Below are 23527 nucleotides of genomic sequence, written 5' to 3' on the forward strand. Positions count from 1 at the left end.
TACTTTGCTAGCATTAATTGTTCAACTTGTTGCTTTCTCGTATAAGACGCTGCACCATTTTTAAGTATGGGAAGACGAAATAGGTAGGACCCGGAAGGAGAAGTACACGCCAACATGGTTACAAGACTTTTACGTTGCCCCGGGGAAATTGCGATGGTAATTCCATCTTCCTTGCTCGTAAGCTCTCTAAAACAAAAATTAACATTCGACCCGTACACTGTGAATACGAGTGCCTTTTATGCATGCATTAAAACTTCAGTAGAATTCATCCGAGTATTCGCAATATGTAAAATAAATTTATGTTGAGCACCTAATGAGTATTTATTCAAATCGGAACGTTTTCGACCAATATGTTAAACCACCTCAGAAAATGAATTGAAAGCAAGTATAATTTCAAAGTAAACTCGCAATAAATAAGAGCAACAGATACATAAATAAATATGGTACAATTCAAACTTGAATTTACGAATAATTGAGATTGTGGAAGCAATTACATGCTTAACTGATCGTCGGATCAATTTTAAATTGTTCTATATTCGTTTGTACCATTCTCTTACGTATATATAATACAGGCTATTTCTTCCACATGTATACAATTTTGAAATTGTACTTTTTTCAATGCCAAATGTTTGTCTTATAACGTGCATTGGAACAAACGAAAGTTACGTACTAAAGGTTAGTAATTCAGAAACAGAAAACACTAAATAAAAGATGGCAACTGTATTTTGAACAAGGTAAAACAAGGTATGAGAATAATAGTAAATTATTTTTAAAACATAATGGTTATGTTCCTGTATTTGTTGTAAAAAATTGCGGTACAAAGATAACTGAAGTTTACAAGTTTCTTTATGTACCTACACCACAGTCATTCGCAGCAACTACCTTATTACTTGAATCTTAGTTTCTCATTAGACATGTCACAGGACCTACGTGGTTTTACATTACTTATACAGTGCTGGACGAAAGTATTGGCACAGCATCATTGTTCTGATACAAGTGCTTATAACTATGAAACAAATTGATAAAAAGGAGAAATTTTTTAATACATTTATTTATTTATTATTCTAGATTATTATTTAACAGAAACAGTAATATAAATAAAGTGATATGCGAAATAATAACAAAAACATATTTATTGAGCATTTTAAGCGTGGACAAAAGTATTGGCACATTATACAAAATTTAGTGTAGTTGTATCTCTCGGAAAAAAATCCGATTGTTACTTGATGGTATAGGTAGGGGATTCCCTGATAGTCATTTTTTCTAACAGTCATCCTTAAGTTCAGTCGATTAGCAACATAGGAAATATAACAAGCAACAATGTCAAGAAGAGGGAAAGAAACTACAAGTGAAGAGAGAAAAATAATATTAAATTTGCACAAAATGCGAAAATCTTATAGTGAAATAGCAAAAAGTGTTAATAGAAGTCGATTCACTATTAGAAGTGTCGTAAAACGATTTGAGAATCAATCAGATTTCAAAAGTAGGAATCGAAGTGGACGTCCCTCAAAGTTAACAGTTAGAGAAAAACGGAAAATTGTAAAGGAAGTGAAAATAAATTGTAAATTAAACTCATCGCAACTTAGAGCAAAGTTAAATGAAGAAAATCAAAAAGAAGTAAGTTCGAAAACTATACTGAGAGTGTTAAAAGATGCGGGATATTCTGCGTGTGTCGCAAGAAGGAAACCATACATATCCAAGAAGAATCGGAAGATGAGAAAAGAATTTGCAAAAGAATTTATAAAAAAGGATCCCACATTCTGGAATAACGTATTATTTTCAGATGAAAGTAAATTTAATATATTTAAATCAGATGGCAGAGTATTAGTTTGGAGAAAGCCAAATACGGAAATGGATCCACAACATTTACAAGCCACTGTGAAACATGGAGGAGGTGGAGTCATGGTATGGGGTTCCATTGCAGCGTCTGGGGTTGGCGAATTAGTATTCATAGATGAGATTATGGACAAATATGTATATTTAAATATATTAAAGGAAAACTTATTTAAAAGTGCTAATAAATTAAATCTCCCGCGTGATTTTTATTTTCAACAAGACCATGATCCAAAACATACTGCCTATATTGTACGACAATGGATCGTTTACAATACCGCACACACGTTAAATACCCCACCCCAGAGTCCAGACATGAATCCCATCGAACATGTTTGGAATGAATTAGAAAAAAGAATTAGAAAATATAATATAACAAACAAAAACCAATTAAAAGCTATTATTTTACAAGAATGGAACAATATAGAGCCGGATTTTACAAAAAAATTGGTAACTTCAATGCCAAAACGATTGAAGGAAGTTATCATGAGGAATGGAGGGCCAACCAAATATTAATTTTTAATTTCTAAGTACTTTCAATCATTTGTGCCAATACTTTTGTCCACGCTTAAAACGCTCAATAAATATGTTTTTGTTATTATTTCGCATATCACTTTATTTATATTACTGTTTCTGTTAAATAATAATCTAGAATAATAAATAAATAAATGTATTAAAAAATTTCTCCTTTTTATCAATTTGTTTCATAGTTATAAGCACTTGTATCAGAACAATGATGCTGTGCCAATACTTTCGTCCAGCACTGTATGTCTAGTATATTTGAATTGAAATATATTCTAGTAGGTACATACCTATATTCTTGTAGGTAACACAATGGAAACAGGCTATGATGTATAATATAATAACTTTTGTAACATAGTAGTGCGTACAACAATAAAAAACAAATGACTTGAGTGCATATTGTAGTATCGTAAATTCTGGAATAAATGGACGGGTTGAATGTGCAAGTATGCGTGAGAGAGAGAGAGAGAGAGCGCGTAGAAGCAAGCGGAGGAATGTGCGACCTTACACAGGGGGTCGTAACTGACAAAGGAAGACTGGTCTCAGGGACAGTGGAGTTTTCCAATGACACTGATATGAAACAGACCCATCGTCTGCTTATCGTCCCAGCAACCACCCTAGAAGACTAACGCATCCGGCTTATGTCTCTCGCACCCCTCGAGTCGACCATGGCCTCGTGACCTAAGTTACATAGGCCCAGAATTCTGTGGTATAAAGGAGGCTGTAGCACTGAACAGGGGATGGTTGTTGTGCAGCGTGTCTTTGGAAGGGTATGACACTGGTCGTTGTCGAAAATCGTTGTCAGTAGTGTTATTAGTCTGTATTACCTTTAGTCACGTTAACCTCACACCTGTACTCTCGCTATTAAGACAACAGTTCGTTATTATATACATTTCTCTTGATAATAATTATTAATCTCTACAATATGAGAACAATGAACTAGATACCTTGTAAGATTTATAGAGAATTATATTCTCAAACGATTGTTCTCAACAGTTGTTTCTACTGCAGGAAGAAGTAGCAACAGACTTGTCGCGAGGCAAAAACTAACGAAGTTAAAACGCTTTGGAGTGACAATGCTCGAAATGTTTCTTCACACATGTGAAGTGCAAGTGTCACAATTAGTGTCTCATACGATGAAAATCTACAGGTGTTAACCAAAACCACGAACGCGAATGTAGTGGTTAGAAGGAAAAGGCATATGCAAATACAAGGTAGGGTAGAGACACAAACATATCCTCGGGGAACAAGTGTAACTCCTAGTTAGGCACAAGAGATCACCCGGCGGTTTCGCCACTCAACTTTAGGGTCAGCGGCGGAGTAAATTCAGCTTACTTCTTAATCATCGCGATACTGTCTCAAAAAGGCTAAATGTTCCTTTAAGAAGACTTCGTGGGATACATTTCACCTGTACGTTCCATTAATATACATATATTACATGGAAGAGAATTCCTGCTGCTCCATTACAGATCTAAGATTGATAAATTATATATGTATATAAATCCAGGTCGTAAAATGTGTCCGTTGAAATTAAAGGATTGCTTTACGTTAACCGTACGAATTCTCTCGCTCTTGTAACGCCGAGAACAAACTGATTTGAACGAAAATCGACTCAATTATCATTCCTAGCTCAGGATTTTCTAACTTAGGAAATGAACCTGCGGTATCGTGGTACACAAGTGAGAAGACACTTTTAGCTATCCAGTATTAACAGTGGTTTGACATACTTTTAACATTTTATTAGAGAACTATTTGCTATTTTCGTAAAATTTAATTGTGTATTCCTGATACATCGATGTGACTAAGTTAAGGATGTTATTCTTGAGGTTGTACTTTCATTTTTCTCGAGTGCAAGTCACATATGTTGTGCATAATAGGAGAACTTGTACGTGAGAACGTGTTCTGGTCTTATGAGTGAATGTTTTACTGGTTTTTAAATTACAGAAATTTGAAATATATTTGTGGAGCGAAATGAATTTAGAGGGATTGATTTGAAAATTCTACAATTTGCATTCGAGAATTATAAAGGACGTTCTTTCTTATGTCCCATAAATAAGAAAAAGAAAAAAGAATTCCTGAAGGTAAAAATCATTTCAAGGGAAAGACTTGATTCTTCGTAAAATTATATTCATTAAGGTTATAGGTGAATGATTTCAAATTTTATTAAAGATTTCAATTTTACTCGCTCTATTTGAGAAAACCAAGTGAATAGTAAAGTAGACTGTAAGATCTCAAAATTGTACGTAAACATTACATCTATAATATGAGAAGTAAAGTTTAAATGTATTTCGTGTAACACTTAATGGAATCCAAGCTCCTCGTTTCTCAGGGAACTCAGGAAATACCGTGACGGAATCGGCTTCCCTAAATGTAATTCGTAACAGTCTCCATGTTTCCAGTGAACACTACTTGCATTTCCTAACTTGCAGAACCCATTAAAACTGTAAATCAATCGGTGCACCAGTCTATCCTATGACCAGAACTTGAGATATGTAAGGCAGAAGGTTCTGAGAGCCAACTTCCTATACCCTGTACAATAAATTGAAATTCAAATCTGCATACCTAAACATGTTCCTCTGAAAGCCAGGATTATGTAACACACAAAGTACTATCTTTCGTGATGTTCAAAAATCAAGCGAAACACCAGAAAATTTATATCTATATGATGCTTGAAATCATATTTATGGTAGCTTTGTACAATTGCCAAGTACAATTACTCCCATTGACTCCATTTCGAATGAAATGCATACGAAATTGTCGATTACTTTTCTCTTAATTCAAAGAATTTTATTTCTGTTTAAAATGAAAGATCGAATCTTGCGAATCAAGAAATAGTACGAGAGGAAAATTTACATTTATTTAATTCTTTATAAATCTCGTCTACTATTGTCCTTTATAAAAATTAGTATGACTGCTTAGGTAGATGCAACGTATTATCGTAATGTATATATAAATATACTAGGTGTGTCGTTCGACAAAACTTATTAAACAACCTATTAGTCTTTTTAAGCATTTTATTAACATACTCGACCAAGTTATTCGGTTCAGCTTCATAATTCTTCATAGAAGTTGTGTATGTTACACTCTACCTTTCTTTAAGATTCATTTTATATTATCCTTTTTCCAAAAAAAATCAGAATAAATTGATTGAAAATGTTAATAAAATATTATATTAATAAAATACTTGGCAAGGTTAGAAACATTAAAATAGTATCTTTCCCTCTTTTTTTACAAAATTTATTTAAATCAGTTACAGATGGCACAATCGTTTGTATCATTAATTCATTTGGTCCAATGTTATAATTTCATTCAGATTATGTATATTTACTATGAAAAATTAGGTTTCCATTGTTAAACACGAAGCACACATTAATTACAATCTCTATTATTGTCTTCTCGCCTACCAATACATCATTTGCTATGTAATTCAGCCAATAGGCAGTATTGCTAGAATAGCGTACACATTTTAAGTAATTATTTCGAAGTAATTACAAAATATAATTTATCACTAGTCGTAATTTTATTGCATACGTAACAACTATCGAATTCTCGCGTCATTTCAAACACTTATTTACTAGTATGCATTTACGCTTTCGTAAATTACGTAGTTCTCTCCCACGATAATTAGTTTTTTACACGAAGTATTGGAAATTAATGCAATACTCGCAAATTAAACGAATGCAAATAAAATTTACATTTTTTTGGAGAACTTCAATTTTAATTTTCCGCATTTAATAAAATTACCATTAGGAAAGGAATTATTTTCAAGAGTTCAAGAATTATTTTCTATTTAGGGATTTAAGTATTTAAAACGGATATCGATAATCAAATATTGAATTATTTTCTTAAAAATAATTGAGATATTTTCTAATTACATTATTCTCGAGGACCCACCATCAATTTATACAATTAGTATGCAACTAGCATTTCGAATTACATTTCATACATATGTATAGTTATTCGATTCACTCTTCGTCACAATCAATTATTGGGAAAATGCATAACGTCCAAGATGACAGTCTCTGAAATGCAATTCTCCTACTCTCGGGAATAATTCGATATTGACTATTGAAGCGACAACGTTGCCGAGATTCAAGTCAGAATCCCCACACTGGTGACCTTTCAAAAAATTTAGATTGTTATTTAATGCATGTAGATATTCCAAATGGTTCAAATTGGTACGAATTGTGTATTGTTCGCTTACATTTTCGTATACGTGCACTCGAATTTCTACGTTGATTACTAAGACTTTTCGTTTCCAATTTCGTTCTCTATAATGAACATAATTTACCATTTCTATTATCTTTGAAATGCCTGCACAAAGGAAAGAAAATGCTTCGTTGACAATTTCTTTCGCGTGTACATTAAGTTTATATAATTATTCGTTTTATTACCAATTACTATTGAGTTTACATAATTATTCATTTTTAAATTCACATGTGGAATACAAATATTAACTATCACCATATTTTGCTTATCTATACAATTTATAAACTTGTGATGAGCAACTTAAAATTCTAAAAGTCTCTAAAGGACTTCAAAATGACTTACGATTTTGTAAAAAAAAATACCAATTGCAAATATGTAAGATATTACCATTATTTTAAAAGAGTAAGTTTATCTTCGTTACATAATAATCGAAGATAAAATAACTTCTATGTTTACAGTAGACAAAACCACAATACGCCGGGGAAATGTACAGTTGAAGATGCTTGACAATTGCTTCATAAAACAACAGTTCAGTATTCTTCAATTAAAATCAAGCACTCTGATTATTTACATAATCGATTGAAAATTAAATGACATCATTGTTAGACCATTGGGAAATACAACTGAAACAGAAAGTATCTTAATGTCTTTACTGTTGTTGGACTACTTTTACTCGATGCGGTGGCATAAATAATTTGCACTTCAATCACACGAAAGCTTTAAAACTGGTACGGGATCAAATTACAGTACCATTGAAGGTAATTGTTTATCTTATGAGAAATTTAAAGAATGTCATTTTGATGAGTACGCCCTGCGGGTGCATTTAACTCCTTAAACGCAAAGTGAAGTTTTAAAAGTTTCTCTGCTCTTTCCTACGCTGGAATCCCTATCTATTGTACTTTCGACTTTAAAGGTACCTCAAAGAGTAGATACTTTACTTTGACGTGAAGCGATCGAGATATTTCACGTATAATTAATCTTAACCTTGTGTACTTCTAAATTCAATTAGAAGAATCAAATTATCACGAAATCGTTGAGATTGTGTTGTTAGCATTGGTTAAAATTAAAATCGTTAGAATTAATACTTAAAAAGTGCAGTAAATATGAATATCTTGCAGTGCTTCGTATTCACAACTTTATTCAAGTAAGTTGTATAATTTACACTTGTCTTAGAAGCCAGAACTTCAGCATTTACTTTGGTACAACAGCGAATCAATGGAGTTTGCAGCTTCAACTGATTTAACAATAATCGAAGACACATAGTTGTTCACAGAATGGAGGTCACTTGATCATTTGATCGACCTGTCATCATAGCTGAGCACGTAAATTGACCACGAGACGTTATGGCATTCCTCAAATGACTACTACACGTTATGCTCGGATGTTACACGAATGTACATACCATTGCTAGTACTCACCTACGTCTGTCTGTCAAACAATGCACTCGAACCTATAAAGGTTTAAGAAGTATCTATACATGTGCCAATGTTTGGCATAATTCGAATAAATTCGAATAAATCTTGTCTGTACAATTGTGAAGTTAAACCTATCCTATCCTTATAAACGATGCAAATAGTAAATATTCGTTATTCCCATTGCTTGGCTGCAACGAATAAAAGCTTTTCTAAAGTGATTATGACTTCTTTGGTCATAAATACAATTTCTTTTATTATTTTATTTTATGCAAAATAGAACAAGTTTTTATTATCTAAATATTATACTTGAACGTAACCTAAAATATTTTTCATTATTTAGTATACGATTGCTTAAACTACGAAGCCTAAAAGAAAAATTATATTAGTGTCAGAATATTTTTGGAACGAAATGAAAATCCTTTTTCGGACTATCATTAATTATACGCAATTGAAAGTTTTACTCTTATGACGACACAATGAAAAATATAAAGATATTCATTTTGCATTAGCAATTGACACATCGATAGGCGTAACGTATCACTTTGAAGTACATTCTAGTATCGGTCTCATCTCGAAGTAAGAAAGGTGAAGGCCTATGAAAAGAAGGTTATACTACGATAAGTTACGACAGATACCCTGGGGAGTGCTCTGAACGTTGTGGGGTTAGGGTTGGCGATAACACCGAGCAATAAATTGTAGAGTCGCGTAGCTATTGAGTGTCATACGATACTGTTTACAATATGTAAGACTATAGGAAAAAATGGTAAGGATCAGATGTCGATTGCTAAAGAAAAGGAGCTTAAATATTTAATATATATATTCATAACATAATATGTAAGTCCCATAAAGTTCCTATAAACTATACTGTTATGTAAAGTAACTTGTTAATATATATATATATATATTTATTATTTATGGTTCGAATAAGGTTGTAGGTGCTTTGATTCATTTTCATCGGGAATACTTCATCATTGGTAATATGAATACGTACCTATATTATAGAGATGAAATTAACGATAAATGTATTTTCATTGGTTAATGAAAAATTCGATACCATTTTAAGTGAAACTTTATTATGATTCGAAACTATTAACCACGAATAATCAGGAACAATTTTTGAATCAAATACTATATTAAATTCTATGTTAAATTGTTCCTTATGTGAGTTACTTTCAACTCAGAATATCCACCTGTTTTCATATTTATCACATTAATTTTCACTCTATTTAAAATGTAATTAATTATCCGCATAATTACTGATATTGTCGTTTTATATTTTTCGTTGCACCAGACATCCATTCACGTGTATTGGTAAGATTCATTTCATTACTTCTATTATAAATGTGCCTTTTCTACTATTATTTTTTATTTTTATTTCATTTATAGTGCTTTCATTTCTTATAATATACAAATAATACCATCATTTTTCCAAATAGAATTTTAAGTAAAGATCAAAACGATGATAAATATTTTGTTTAAACACGTCACTATCAAGCAGAGAAGCTATAATTCTACCTCTTTTAATTATTTAAATCGTCATCATCTTTACAAAGATGCTTATCATCGAGAAAACTAAAATATATTTAATATTTAAACAATTTCTTATTACCCGAAGCATCCTACGTTGGCTTGTATACATTTGTGGTAACAAATAACATGTGTTTCAATCTCTAATTTTAAAAACTGCCTGTTCTTTATGCAGTATATTCTCTCGTAAAACTAAAAGCGATATTCAACGAAAACTCAAAATGAGAAACTCGTAAAATGCAATATTCAAATGTGGTTCCCTAATTTATATTCAATGTCTGTTTTCTATGTGAGTACGTATGAAAATAATACAATATAAACTTAATGAAATGTTGTGTGTCTTTTTTTATTTGTTCGTTGCCATCCGTGTATTTTAAAAGTTTCCTCTTCGAAATATCACAAAGAGAGGGGTAAAAATATTATTCTGAAGACCGATCTCCCTTTCCAAGAGAATGATAGTTCGTAACTTACAGTACTTCTTCTACGATTCGTATTGAAATAATTGTTTTTTGTACTTCTACAACGATTCGTATTAAAATAATTGTTTTTTCGTATCCCGGTAAATTTTTTCTGAAAATTATACATTTTTTTTTCTATCTCACGCGAGATATTCTCCCATGTGAGTAAAAGAATATTAAAATTCTAGCGAACAAATGTTCAGTAATGATACTGTCGTTTCAGGAAGGTTTTCTGCACCTTTGAAATTTTTAGAAGGTAGAATTTTTGATTTTAGGAGGAGACTAGGAGGACTATAGAGAGCACTGTAAAAAGATATTCTCAAAGACGATTTCGTTACGCTATATATATCCAAGTGCACACTATAAGTTGGAGATGCGGTGCAATAAAGACGAATTTGCGATTCATGCTCCCACAGGAGTTTCTGGAGATTCGAGTCCCAAATTCCTTGCGAAGTCGTCTTGGTGGCTTTGTCAAGCAATGCCCATTGATTTGAAAATTACATGGGCTTCTATCTATGATTCAGCACTTTAAACCTATAAAATTTGAGCCTATATTCTTGAATAGCCCTTTTGATAAAATACTCGGTTTTTCTGAATATGTAATAAATCAGTATCGTATTTCGTATAAATAATAAATACAGTAGCTCCCAAAAGTATTCGTACACTATATTATAAGGAAATTCTTCTTACCTGTAAGACTGATTTTAATGAAAGTTTGTGTGCACGTAGAGCATAATAGTGCATATATAGAGAAATTTTTTGTCCACAGGAAATTTCTTTAAGAAGATGAAATCAAGTCTCGAAACTTTTAATGTTATTTTTATTTTTTTAACGCAACTTTTCATAGAACTTTCTTCCAACAGAATGATAAAGCACTGAACGGAATAATAAGAGCTGAATATTTTCCATATGAAAAGTTTTGCTCTATTTTGCGCTATTACGAAATTGTATGTGAAAAATCGAAGAGAAAGTGGCACTGTAAAGGCTGATTGCAAGAGTTTGCAACGACTTTCATTTTCTTTGTAACTTCGTAATCTTTTAATAGCTGTAAGATTAACAATTTTCAACAGTTTGAAAAATCTTTCGAGATATACTTACCTAAATATCATTAGTGACTGCAATACATCTGAATTTCATCAAAATTTGAGATATGTACTCTCAACGTTTGAAATGTGTGTTCGATTTGACATGAAATAGTCGATACACATTTAACCGTGCAATGCAGGATACAATGTTACGAAATATTCACGAAAAGTTAATCTCTAATAAAATTAACCATTATAAATCAATGATCACCGCAAATCTCTACAATATACGTATTTTCATGAGAGGGTACGTGTAACTGTCAATTAAGGATTGCGAAACAGCTTCGTCCCTTACACGTGGAAATTGTTCGGTACCGGTAAATGTTCCTCGGATCGATGGAAATCCAATAAAGAATAAATTCCTCTTACCCGGAAGGATAATAATTTAGGTCATGGAGAATCGTGCAAGGAGTACACGTGTCAAGTGGCTATATCAAGGTTCGGCTGTACATGTTACAGGTCTTGTGGGCGGTGATTAAAATGACCGCAATGCTCTTGCGGCGATGTTCAGTCCGCCAGAACAAATTCTGAACGTTCTCCTCGGTTCCATAAAATCGAAATAATCTGAATAAGTTTTACCGTATGGAGGACATAAATTAAACCCTCGAGCACGTTTGCAATTTACATAAAATCAAATAACTAAGAACAAAATCCTACAGAAAACCTCTCCCGAATGAATTTCTAATGTCTTTCTAGCAATGTTTCTAAGAAAATACATCGAATCACGCAACGACTACACAAATATATTAGTTTTCCTGGAAAATGTTGTCCCTACTAGACATTGTGCAATTGTTCATACATACATGACAATTATGTAAAATATATTACACTTATGTACAATTTACTTGTACGATTGTTCGAATATTGAAACTAGGATTGAACGTTAAGCACTCGGAAGATTAATAATTTTAATGTTTTGATTCTTGTACTCGTATTTTCTGTAACGATGTACATTATTCTTTTTACAAATACAGTAAAATTGAAAATATTATTAATTTTTTTTAAATAATAATCAAACTTTTACTCTTTTATCAAACATACATATATAAAAGTGATCAAATATAATAATATCTCACAAATTTTTGGAATGGTGGTGTATTTTAAATTGGATTTAATATATTTAAATCTATTAATTTCATAATACACAAAATAAGTTTCTCATAACGTACAAATAATTTTATCCATGATAAATATTATTCTAATACGAACTTTCATTAAAATTAATTATCAAATTGTTCAACTTAAACTTTATTTTAACATATTTGTTTGTGTTGAATTTTCAGGCTAATTGTATCAAAATATTTACTATGTAAAATGATTTTGAGTGAAATCAAACTATTTGACCAGTGATTGGAATTACTTTGATTATAATTCTTTTATCAGGCGAATACTATCCCACTCTACTATATAAACTACATATATATAAACTATACACTGTTGTACAGCCTATGTACAACTTGTGTTGTGTCTGTCACAACACAAGGTTAAAGAATTGGACGTTCCTTCGAAACATCTGGAAATAAATTCAAGGTATTGCCTCGGTATAAACAACGTTTACTTTTTAGGTCTCCTCGAACAAAAGGGCTCTATCCATTTACCTCTGCAGCCAGAATAGCATCATAAGACTCGTGTTCTAACGCTGCCAAGAATCTAGAAAAAGTACAGGAAGCGAAGTGTAAGATAAACGAGTTTTTCGTCTGTCAGAGTTCTCCTGGCAGCCCAGGCAATGCTCGACCATCCGTGCCGGCACGTCGTGGTCAAACTTTTTTTCCTCGTTAACCGAAGATGAACGTGCGGTGACGTTGAAGTCGCCGTCTCGTTAAACTTCCAAGTCTTTGCCTTAGGACGCTCAAAAATTCCTAGAGGCTCGGGAAAGGAAGAAATAGCAGAACACCTTGGACCATTTCCAGATAACAAGAGAGAGAGCATGGTTGCGAAGGAAGCATCAAAGAGTTTTAGCAAAGCGAGAGAAATTTCATTTATCTCCGCCTTCCCCCTTAGCCCATTTCATCTTACATCAGATATTGATTTAACGTCGAAATCGCAATGTCGGGTACACAACACGCTTTGAACGCCAAAAGACAATTTTCGTTCGAAGACTTTCTAGTCTAGCAGGAACTATCGAAGTGCTCTAACTCCTTTAAAATTTGCAATTCTAATTCGTGTCGAAAAATTACAGAACTTTGTCCACCTTCGAGCTTGCCTTTGGCTATTAATTTCAACGTCGAACCTTTCGATACGTTAAAGTAAATCGTTTCGTTATTTTTCGACCAAGGCTCGAGTGAAACGACAAGTAATTAAACACGTATCCGTTTCGCTTAAAATTCGATGGTGCTGAAAAATTCAACCGTTTCTAATAGAAATAATGTGAAAGTTTTTGCTCTTTATTACTTTTTGAACTTCCTTCGATTCAATTCGTGAACTCGAAATTTAGTAAGTGTCTTTCAAATAGATTGCTATCATCGCTGTTCTAATGAAGTGGAAGTCGAAGTGGCATTCATTTCAAGTTAGCAATGTTTCGTGCATAATTACGATTAATTATGGGAAATGTATAAGGTTGAAAGCGTTTTAATAGCGATGAAAAGTTGTAACGAGATTATAAATGATAAGTGATCGCGGAGAACAACCGCATGGATTTAGATCGGGCTTTCGAATGGTTTCCACGGGCTCTTTGAAAAGGGTGGAAGCAAACTATAAGATCCAATTATCGAAAAACAGTTTATCGCATGGACAGGCGAATGATAAGCCGGATGACCTACCTTAGATACATTCCTTGGGAATGGTGTCGTCGTTTGCGACGCTGAGAATCAAGCGAAGCATCGATTGTTAACTTCGTGATATATGGTGAAGGGTCGAGGACGAGGATTGTCGTAGAATGGAGGTAATCAGAGAATCAAAAGAGGAAAAAATTATACAATTTCCACCACGATGGAACAAAATTTAAATTCCATTGCTGTCGAATGATTCGTTATCGTTCACTTCGCTACTTTAACTCTACGTACATATTGTATTGTATTTAGAAAATATTCGGACATATTTTTACTCGTATTGAAATTTATTTGAATCGGGCAGTTTTGAAGGTACGTGGTTAAAGATTCGAATAAATTTCACTGGATATTTTTGTGATTTTTAATAACATAGTATAAATAAGAAAGTAGTATACTTTACAATAATTTAGTTAATTTTTCAACTTCTGAATATTTTTAAACTTTAGTTAAAACTCATTGTATTCCAGGTTATTATCATTCTTCACTAAAAAGAAATGTTTGTAAAAGGATATCGAGTTTTGATATCAAGTTTTTAAAAATTTCATAATTTAATGCTTACAAAACTAACTTATTTTAAATATAGCAACAAAGAGTTTTGTATCTCTATTTTATGTATACTCCAAGTTTCGAGTTTATCCTCTTAAAATCCTTGTAAGATCGTGTCAAATATTTTGAAAAATATTGTTCGAAGGAAAACACATTTCAAGTGACGAGTATGTGTAATAGAATTTCCACTATTTTGTGATTTTTATGATTTAAAACACTTAAAGCTACGTTATTTTTACAAATTTCAGTGAAGTTTTTCAGAAGAATATTTTTAAGAAGCTAACTCAGAAGAAACAGAGAAAAATAAATCGATTTTTCCAAAGTACAAGATCAGGATACCCTTTTAAAGTAGAGGTTATGCAAAGAGACTGAATGAACTCTAAGACTGCATATGGAGTTCAGGGCGCTAGGTAACACGTGACATGAGTGTGTTATGTGTATGTGAGAAGTTTGAAAGAATAGTATGATCGAGAATCGAGAAAGAGCATTTGCATCGAGTACGTAACAGTTAGAGAGCTCTAGAAAACGAAGATATAGTTTAGAAGAATCGTCGTACAGGATTTATTTTAATTTACTTAAATATTAATAATTGTTATATTAAAAAAGTTTATGTTATTACATAGAAGAACATAGTATGTGGGCAGTTGCAAGTGCCAAAAGAAATTTATGATACCATTTATTCTAAAGTTAAGACAACTATTCGAAAATCTAAATTTTTAACAACTTTTACTTATTACAATTATTACCATGTAACGTGTAAGATGTACATAAGCTGTATGCATGAATATACTCGCATATGTATATAAAAATAAAATACAATTGGGAGACTTTGTTAAAATTTGTTCAAATATCATTAAAAGGTACGTGCACAATTTCATTCTGAAAGTGTATCAATTCAAGAAATTGATATTCTGTTAACAATTTTAGATTCTGTTTCACGCACCGTAATAAGAATATTCAAATGAAATAATTGTAGCTATACTTACGGAAATACTTGATATTAAACATTTCTCCTATACAAACAAAAACCTGTGGATAAAATTCATAAAAACTGCGAAAATATCATTGTTACATCGTTCATGCTTTTAGTGTTCAATTAAATTGTACATTAGGATTCCGATTGTTATATATTCGAAGGATCTTGGGATCAATTTACGTCTTATACTATTACGGATACCGAATTGTGGTAAACCAAACGCTAAGCCGAGCTTATGTTTTGTTCAACCACTCTATAATCTGCTTCAACACTTTAATACTGGATAACCTGCCGCTATATTCCTTCGTTTCCAAAAACTGAAAGCCATTAACCTGATACTACGTCTTTTTATGTACAAAAACTGGGAGTCGTTAACCTACTATTCTCAGCTCTTAAGAGTGAATGCTGTGATAAATATGTATAAAAGTAAGCTTATGACTGTGCATAAATTTTGCATAAATAAATAGATATTATTTATGACACGTTGATATTTCGGTAAGAAAAGTATACATTGAACGAAACAATTGGATCATAAATTAAATCATCGTTTTTTAAAATTATTTTGAGCAAGATGGTTAATATATTTTAGAGAGAAAGGAACGTAACGAAAATTTACGCAGATACCCTGTATTTTGAATTTAATAAAAGAGAAGGTACTACGTATGCTGTTGCGAGCATCGACAAAATTTATGGTAGCGTTTATTTCGAACCTAAGAACAAGTATTCGATAATCGAAACCTTTAATAATTTTGAATTATTGCAATTGTTACTGTTATTTAACATACACTCATAACATATTACTCTTTGTTCTCGTCACAGCATCTACAAACCCTGACACTCGTGACGAAAAGTTTCTCTTAAAGTGGCGAGTTTTCTGTAGGCGAGTTTCAAAAATAGAAAACAAGAGACACATACTTTAATGGATAATTAGGACTCTTAATGTTGCTTGGATTTATGGATATCCGAATTTTAAGTATCCGAGAGTATTATTGATATGTGTGAAGAAGGAAACGTGGATAGTGTTTGTCTAGACGTGACGACTCAGATTCAAGTTCGGATATCCGGATACTGAGACTCGGATTTGGGATCCAAATTTCAGTTACAATGACTATTTCGGGTACTCGAATATCCGGACAGTAAGAGCTCTGGATAGAAAATACGTGCGATGTTTCCACCTTGGAGACAGTTCGGTGTAATTGGTTTTCGTGATTGATGCGCTGTCCAAACTCTAGGGAGATACGAATCATAAATTGCTACGGAATTCGATAAATGATTACATGGTGAGTGTCGAAGCAAGGAACCTCGAGTGAGGCTACTTTTCGACGTTATTAATGACCGTCCGTGATTTTCTTTCCTGCTTGTCGTTGGTTAAAGCAAAGACAGAGTTAGCGGGCTTATTGCGTTTTATTAATTGCCTCGACCTAGTTAGTAATCCCGAGCGAACTCGATAAATAAGATAACGAGACGGGAAGACGATCTATGTTCCTTGTCAGTGTTGAGCTCTTCGCCAAAAAATATGGCGGTGCCTTTATTTTATTAGTGAATTCTTTTCCTCTTTCGGGGCGCTACCAAGGGGTAGGGGAAAATAATTACGAAAGTTTACAGTGCATTGTGTTAGTTACGGTTAATGGGAAACCAGCGTTATAGAAACGATTTCCTTCGTCCCTTCTAAATGAAAATTTAAACGGAATTTATATGGAAATATGAGAGATGGATATTTCGAAAGTTTTCACGCTATCTTCGTTACTTTAAGAATTCAATGTAAAATACGTTCTGTATTATAATCTGCTCTTAATAATATATATATATATATATATATATATATTTAGCTAAACGATTTCGTTATTCACAAAATAATATTAAATATTTTACAAGACTACAACTTCACTACAATTCCTACTGTCATCACCGATATACCATATATTAGATTCTTAAATATATTTGCAACATTTATGAAAATTCAATGAAAACTCGTTCGTTTCAATTGATCCAGAACTTAGACACCTGAACGTTTCATTTTCTATCCGTATCTCCATTGCACTTCGGTCTTTTCAAAGCTTTACGTTTTTGATTTCAAATCCAATGTGAAGTATACTGATGCTACTTGGGTAATCCTTCTGTTAGAGAGGCACGATTGTAATCGAAGGTGGAATGCGATTGAATACGACACTGGAAACCTATTGCTTTACGTGATACGTTTCACAATTTGTTCTGAAGACGAAACGAAATCGAGATACTCGAACGGTAGAACAACGAATAAGCTACAAATGCGAAGTGGTAACTGTTCGAGCGATATTGTGTAACACGAGTGATGTCTTACCTGATGTACACAGGATCCACTTGCACTTAATTCTTCATGAATCACATTTCTGAAGCTTTCTTATATTGCGAAGAAAAATGGTAGAAAATAGCCAATTTCGGTCCTCGTTTCAAACATAGTATTTTACAAGGCATGTATTCTGTTGTTGAAGATTTCACAACCGCGTGAAGTTTCTCATAATTTGATAACGAAAACGAGCTCCCAGTTGGTACATATGTCATTTCTTTCTTCCTTTTCAAATAAAAAATTCTGTTGGTTAGGATCGAAGATAAGCTATCTGAACGCACGTATGCAGTTTCAAAAATCCGCGCAAAACTGCGAAACAGTACTTACTAGTATAAGTATTAATAGCATTAATAAACAGCTACTAAAATCTGCGTTTTTAATATTTCAGGACGAGAAGAACCAACTGCTTATCACGAATCTTTGGCTCAAATTGGTAAGTTCTAAAATTTATAAATTCTATTAAATTAGGATGCAAGTATATATTTCTTTTATTCGTTTCTTTAAACATTTGCGATTTAAGACCAAGTCGTCTTCAAGAAACAAAATCCTGAATTCTAACGATTTTGTCTCAAAATTATACAAAATTATAAGTATGCATAAAAAAGTAATAAAAGATATGCATATAGATTGAAATCATTTAAACATTATTTCAAACTAGTTTTGTTATTTTAATAAGAAATAAATATTCGAATGGTCAAGAGTGGGTATATTCTAATTTAAAAATTCTCTCATGCTTTTTAACTACTTCAAGATTATAAATTCTATAAAATCTTTGTTAAAATATTATAGACTAACTTGCCTACAAGTATGATAGAATTTAAAAAATATTTTCGATCAGTTTCAGTGGATAAGTGAAAAAACAATGAAAATATGTATTACAAAGTCAAATTTGTTTTAATCATCCTCTTGTTTCGCATTTAAACGCACTTGTTGCTTTAGAATCTTTCAAACTGTTTCGCGCTGTCCAAAATAATTAAAAACAAAAATTGAAACGTTTTGACTTGTTGAAACTAATTTATCAAAGGTTTCATTATTAACGGAAAATATTTCACGTGAACGAAAACATATACGATAGAATTTAATTTTGATAAAAATACAATAACTGAAATGCACAATTAAACAATTTAGACGTTTTTGCTATGATATAAAACGCTGAGAATTTTTATCAATTGTATAATATATAAATATTGTAAAAAATTTAAAAAGAAATTTAACACATTTTAATATGGAGTATTCTAAACAATTTTTCGATTCATAAAAATTTTAAATGTTTCAATGAAGAATGAATAAAACCAAATTTATAACCAGAGAATTCAATATTAAATCGGTTTCGTATCTTGTAGCGAGTCAATCTTATGAATTATGTTACAAATAACTTTCTAAGGAAACTTTTGTTTTACAAGGAAAAATAGTAGAAATTGATATTAGCTGAGTAAGGAAAAGAGGTTGTGTGTCAACGAGTAACCAATTAACTCTTGCAAATTAAATTTATTATTAAACCATCGGTTAATTTATAATTGAATGGATTATAAAACAAAAAAGACTGCAGTGAAGAAATTGAGTTAATATCGAATACCAATGCAATTGTGATTCAGCACATTTTTAAAATATTGCACATTATGGGAAATCCGATGAAGGTAAAACGAGAGACGCTCTGTCTCCAAAAGATAAAAGATTAATTTTACGTGTAATTTTAAATTCATGCTGCAAAGTAAATAAAATCGTCCAACTAGCTAAGGTTTTCAAAGCGAATCCTTTAAGAAAAAGCTCCATTTAAAAGAGCGCTGCAGGAAAGTTGGATTTGATTTCGCGAAACGATGTTTAAATTGGACAACTAAATGGGAAAGGATAACCGTCTTTAATGAAAAAATAATAATTTAACTCGTCCTGATAGCTGTTCTCTTTATTATTAAGAGTGTAAAAGAGAACTTTGTCGCACAGATAACAGAGAGAATCGATCATTATTTACAGAGCTTTCAGTTCCGAAGGTACTGTAACATTGTAAAGTTATCAAGTATATAACATTTTTTATAGAACAATGTCAGCGAAATAAGATTTATAGAAGATTCTTCGATTCTTACGGGAAGAAGGGAACCATAGGGAAACAATTAAACACATTATACGATTAAATAGTGCAGACATCTGATGTACATTTTGGTAAGATTTCTTTTTTTCTCTTGACAAGGAAGTTTCTAATAGTAAGCGATAAGCTGATAATCTGCTGCATCGGTTCTTTAATTTTCATGGGTGGTACTTTGTACAAAAATGGTGGACAGCAATGACGTTCTTACTCAGATATCTAGAGAACTACGAGAGAAATATCACGACGCTGAAGTATATCTTCAACTTCGAATCGTGGTCATAACAGATTCTTATCAACTGGAACTATTAATAGAGTCACGGCAACAGGTATCCCCGACAGAGTGGCTGAAGTGGCGCACCCTTATTAGGGTAGACTGCCGTAATATTTCCTTTCAGAAGGTTTCGAACCGCGCTTTAAAACGCTTGTCGTTGCTCATTTCCAACGGCTTATGCCTCGTCAATCCTCGCCCTCATTCACAACCTCTACCGAGCCGTAGCAAGAACGGCTTTGCAATGACCCAAATTCGCAGTTAACGATTCGACGATGATGTTTTGCCCGATTGACAAATCGACCGACCACCCTACGACCTGTGTCAACAATTACAACGGAACAGAAGCCACATCGTATGCAGCCTTAATCACGTATTCTTGATTGCCGTTCGGTGATTCAGAAATTAATATTTGAGACTATTGGGAACGTCAACATTCGTGCCAAATTGTTCCGCAACGAGCTTCCTCATCGAGTCAGAAAAAATATTATTGACAAGGCTCGGAGAGTTCGTGCGTCTGGTATCGAATTGAATAGATAATCGGAGAAAAAAAAACTACGGTTTTGAGATAGTTATAGTTAGTTCTGTCATAAGTACTTTGCTGTTGTAAAAAAGTAAAAGACAGTATGGATTTCAACTAATCGAGATTCATTTTCACAATTGATAATAAGAGAAAAGTAATGGTATCGTTTAAAATGGACACATTTTACAGCGATGCAGACGTGGACACACGGCGAAAATAAATAATTCTTATTATCAGGGCATTCCTCAGGCTATTCAAATTTCTATGAGACGTTTTGCATAATCATTCATAAGTGGATGCAAATCTAATTTACCAGAAAGTCAGCGATTGTATTGTGGGAAGTGCCTCGTTAAGGTGTGACTCGTATTCATTTATGTGACAAAGGCGTTTAAACTAGGAGTAAAGTTTGCTAAAAAGTAATGTTGGAAGGAGTAGCAAACCTCTGAGTATAACTCTTTTACGAAGGGGAAAAGGTCGGTTTTTTAACGAGACTTTGGTCTAGCTTACAAAACGAAAACAATTTAAGAGTGCACATTACACAATATCTCGGACTTTATTTTAGTTGAAAATTGACCTTCTGATACCTCAAACTCTTGCAAACGGTAGTAGACAGTGTTCGATAACTATTGGTACAAATAGCAACATGATCGTTCTACACGAGACAATGGATAAAAAATACAAAATTAAATTTATTCGTAGGAAGCTTTGTATTCAACTTTAAATATTTGTGCATGTGTGCTTGACTGTTTCAAGACAATGGACTTTGTGAATTATGATTATTTACACAACGGAAAATGTCAGTGCTTAACGAAAATAAATCGATCGTAAATTAAATCGGACAATTTTAATGAAAAATATTATTTCGTTGATATAATTACCCGTCTAGTATTCCACAAATGAAACATTACAATTAATAAAATGATACGAATTCTAATTTACCACTACTATGCGTTACACGTATATACGTATAAAACTTATTCGATTGTAGTAACATTAACTCTTTCACTTCGTTAAAGCTCTTTTAACCTCGTTTAAAGCCGTTCGTGATTTCTCCACTTTGAAACAAAATTATGTACCGTGACGATGTCACTTTCAACTTTTACGACATTACACAAAGCATTTCGGTTTTGTTGCAGAAGATGCAGGCGTGTAAATCTTTCATACGTCGTTGAAAAGTTTTTGTTCCCTGCTTTTTAACTTTTTCCGCGTACCCTCGGACGTCAAGTGCATGTACTAAGGGAGCAGAACGCACAGCTGCACTTGACTTGCAATGCTGATATCTTGTTGAATGTAAGTCTCGGAGATATTCAACGACTCCGAATAAGACTCGGAGATATTCAAGATATATTTGACGTTGCCACGTATCGAAACCGCGTCCTACATTTTCCTAATAACATTTCTATCGAACACATTTGCTTCAACGAAGAAGAGTGGGACAATCGAAACGAAATATTTTTCGGGCATACCGAAAACCTCCCGTACCTGGTGTTACAAATAACAAGGTGACGATTCCGTGTGACAAAACAAGACGAAAATGTGAATTAAAATGTATCCGTACATTTGCGGCTCAATTTTCGTGGAAAATGACTTCGAATATTCATACGGTGCAATTTGTAAACATTAGAGAGACTTGAGAGGCTTATTTATGCGCGTCATAAATAACTTCATTACCTCTCCGCGGTAGCACGTCAGTTTACTGTTTGAAAGGTACACATAAACACGTTCACCATAATATTGAAAAATGGACATCAAACATGTTCATTCGTTTACAATAATCTTACGCGCTCGAGAAGTTACTCGTTTTATAAAACTTATCTTAAAATACAATGTTCAAGCATTCGATTGACAAAATATCATGGAGTGCTTCGAACCGAATTTAAACTCGACCTCTAAATGATCACAATTCGTTCTATCGTGACATTCGGTAGAACACAAAACGACAGAACCTAATGCAGTCGCGCAATACTAGTATAGCATAATCCAAGACAACGTACAATAAGTATAATATGATGCGCCTCGTCTTAAAGTTTCCTTAATTCTCAGTGAACTTATATGAGCTACCGTTGCAATGCATTTGCATAGTTTTCATTGAGGTCTCGCGATAGAGAATGCAAAGGTACATACTGCATCTCTGGATCCCGACACCGCAACGTGTGAGGAATACGTATTACGTGAATATGTACCCAGAGTCCCGTAATTTGCATATGTGCACGGTATTTCATGTCAGCGAGTTGGGTGTTGATTAGTTATTAAAGACTCGTGTACGGTAGAGCACACTGTACGCAATTACCAAGTTGGTCGAACTAAACGTTAATACAATTTCCACAATTTTAATTTGCATCTTTACAAAAAATTATCCGAAAATCTCATTTCTGCACTATAGTTCGACTAACGAAATAAACATTGAAGATAATATCCTTGCAACATTGCTCGAAACAATTCTTTTGTGTTATTCCATACATTGTGCTCTTATTAGAATCAAAATCTTGATAATATTGTACAGTTTTAGAATTTAATTGGAATGATAATATATTTTTTTGGTGTTTATATTTAACTTCTATTAAACCTTCACTGGAACAGCCTATACTGCTGCCTGATAAAGATTGGCTATTTCTCAATTGGACGAAAGAAATTAAATACACAATTTAAATGACAAAAATAAGTAAAAAGATTGTATTTACTCATAATTAAAATTAAGAACAAATTTTTTTACATATCTTTATTAGATACAAATATTAATTAAAGTTTCTAACGAATGATTACTCGTATTTCCAAATTTAGAGTAATTTTTTTATTGTTTGAAGCTGACTGTCGGTTAAGGAGTCTCATAAGGAATTTAATTTCGAGTTATATCGTATACGTATTCTATTTGTATCTTTGTCGTTTACCCAGTTGTCACGCAGTCAATTTCGGAACACTTCTCTTGAAGGAAATTGAAAAATACCTTTGTTTACTGGTCTCATCCTTCGTTCGACGTGTGAAATATTT

At 32.7% G+C, this 23527-nt stretch overlaps 1 protein-coding gene across 2 annotated transcripts in view; it reads left to right on the forward strand.

The window, feature by feature from the left end:
* Nachra7 (nicotinic acetylcholine receptor alpha7 subunit) overlaps positions 1 to 23527 on the forward strand; it is a 306590-nt gene that overhangs the window by 193247 nt on the left and 89816 nt on the right. For both annotated transcript variants that reach the window (XM_076319086.1, XM_076319087.1), the window contains exon 3: positions 18054 to 18098. In XM_076319086.1, the coding sequence (XP_076175201.1) occupies positions 18054 to 18098 (45 nt within the window). The remainder of the gene's footprint in view (positions 1 to 18053; positions 18099 to 23527) is intronic.

The sequence above is a fragment of the Ptiloglossa arizonensis genome, chromosome 8, assembly GCF_051014685.1.
Source record: "Ptiloglossa arizonensis isolate GNS036 chromosome 8, iyPtiAriz1_principal, whole genome shotgun sequence".
Taxonomy (NCBI): domain Eukaryota; kingdom Metazoa; phylum Arthropoda; class Insecta; order Hymenoptera; family Colletidae; genus Ptiloglossa; species Ptiloglossa arizonensis.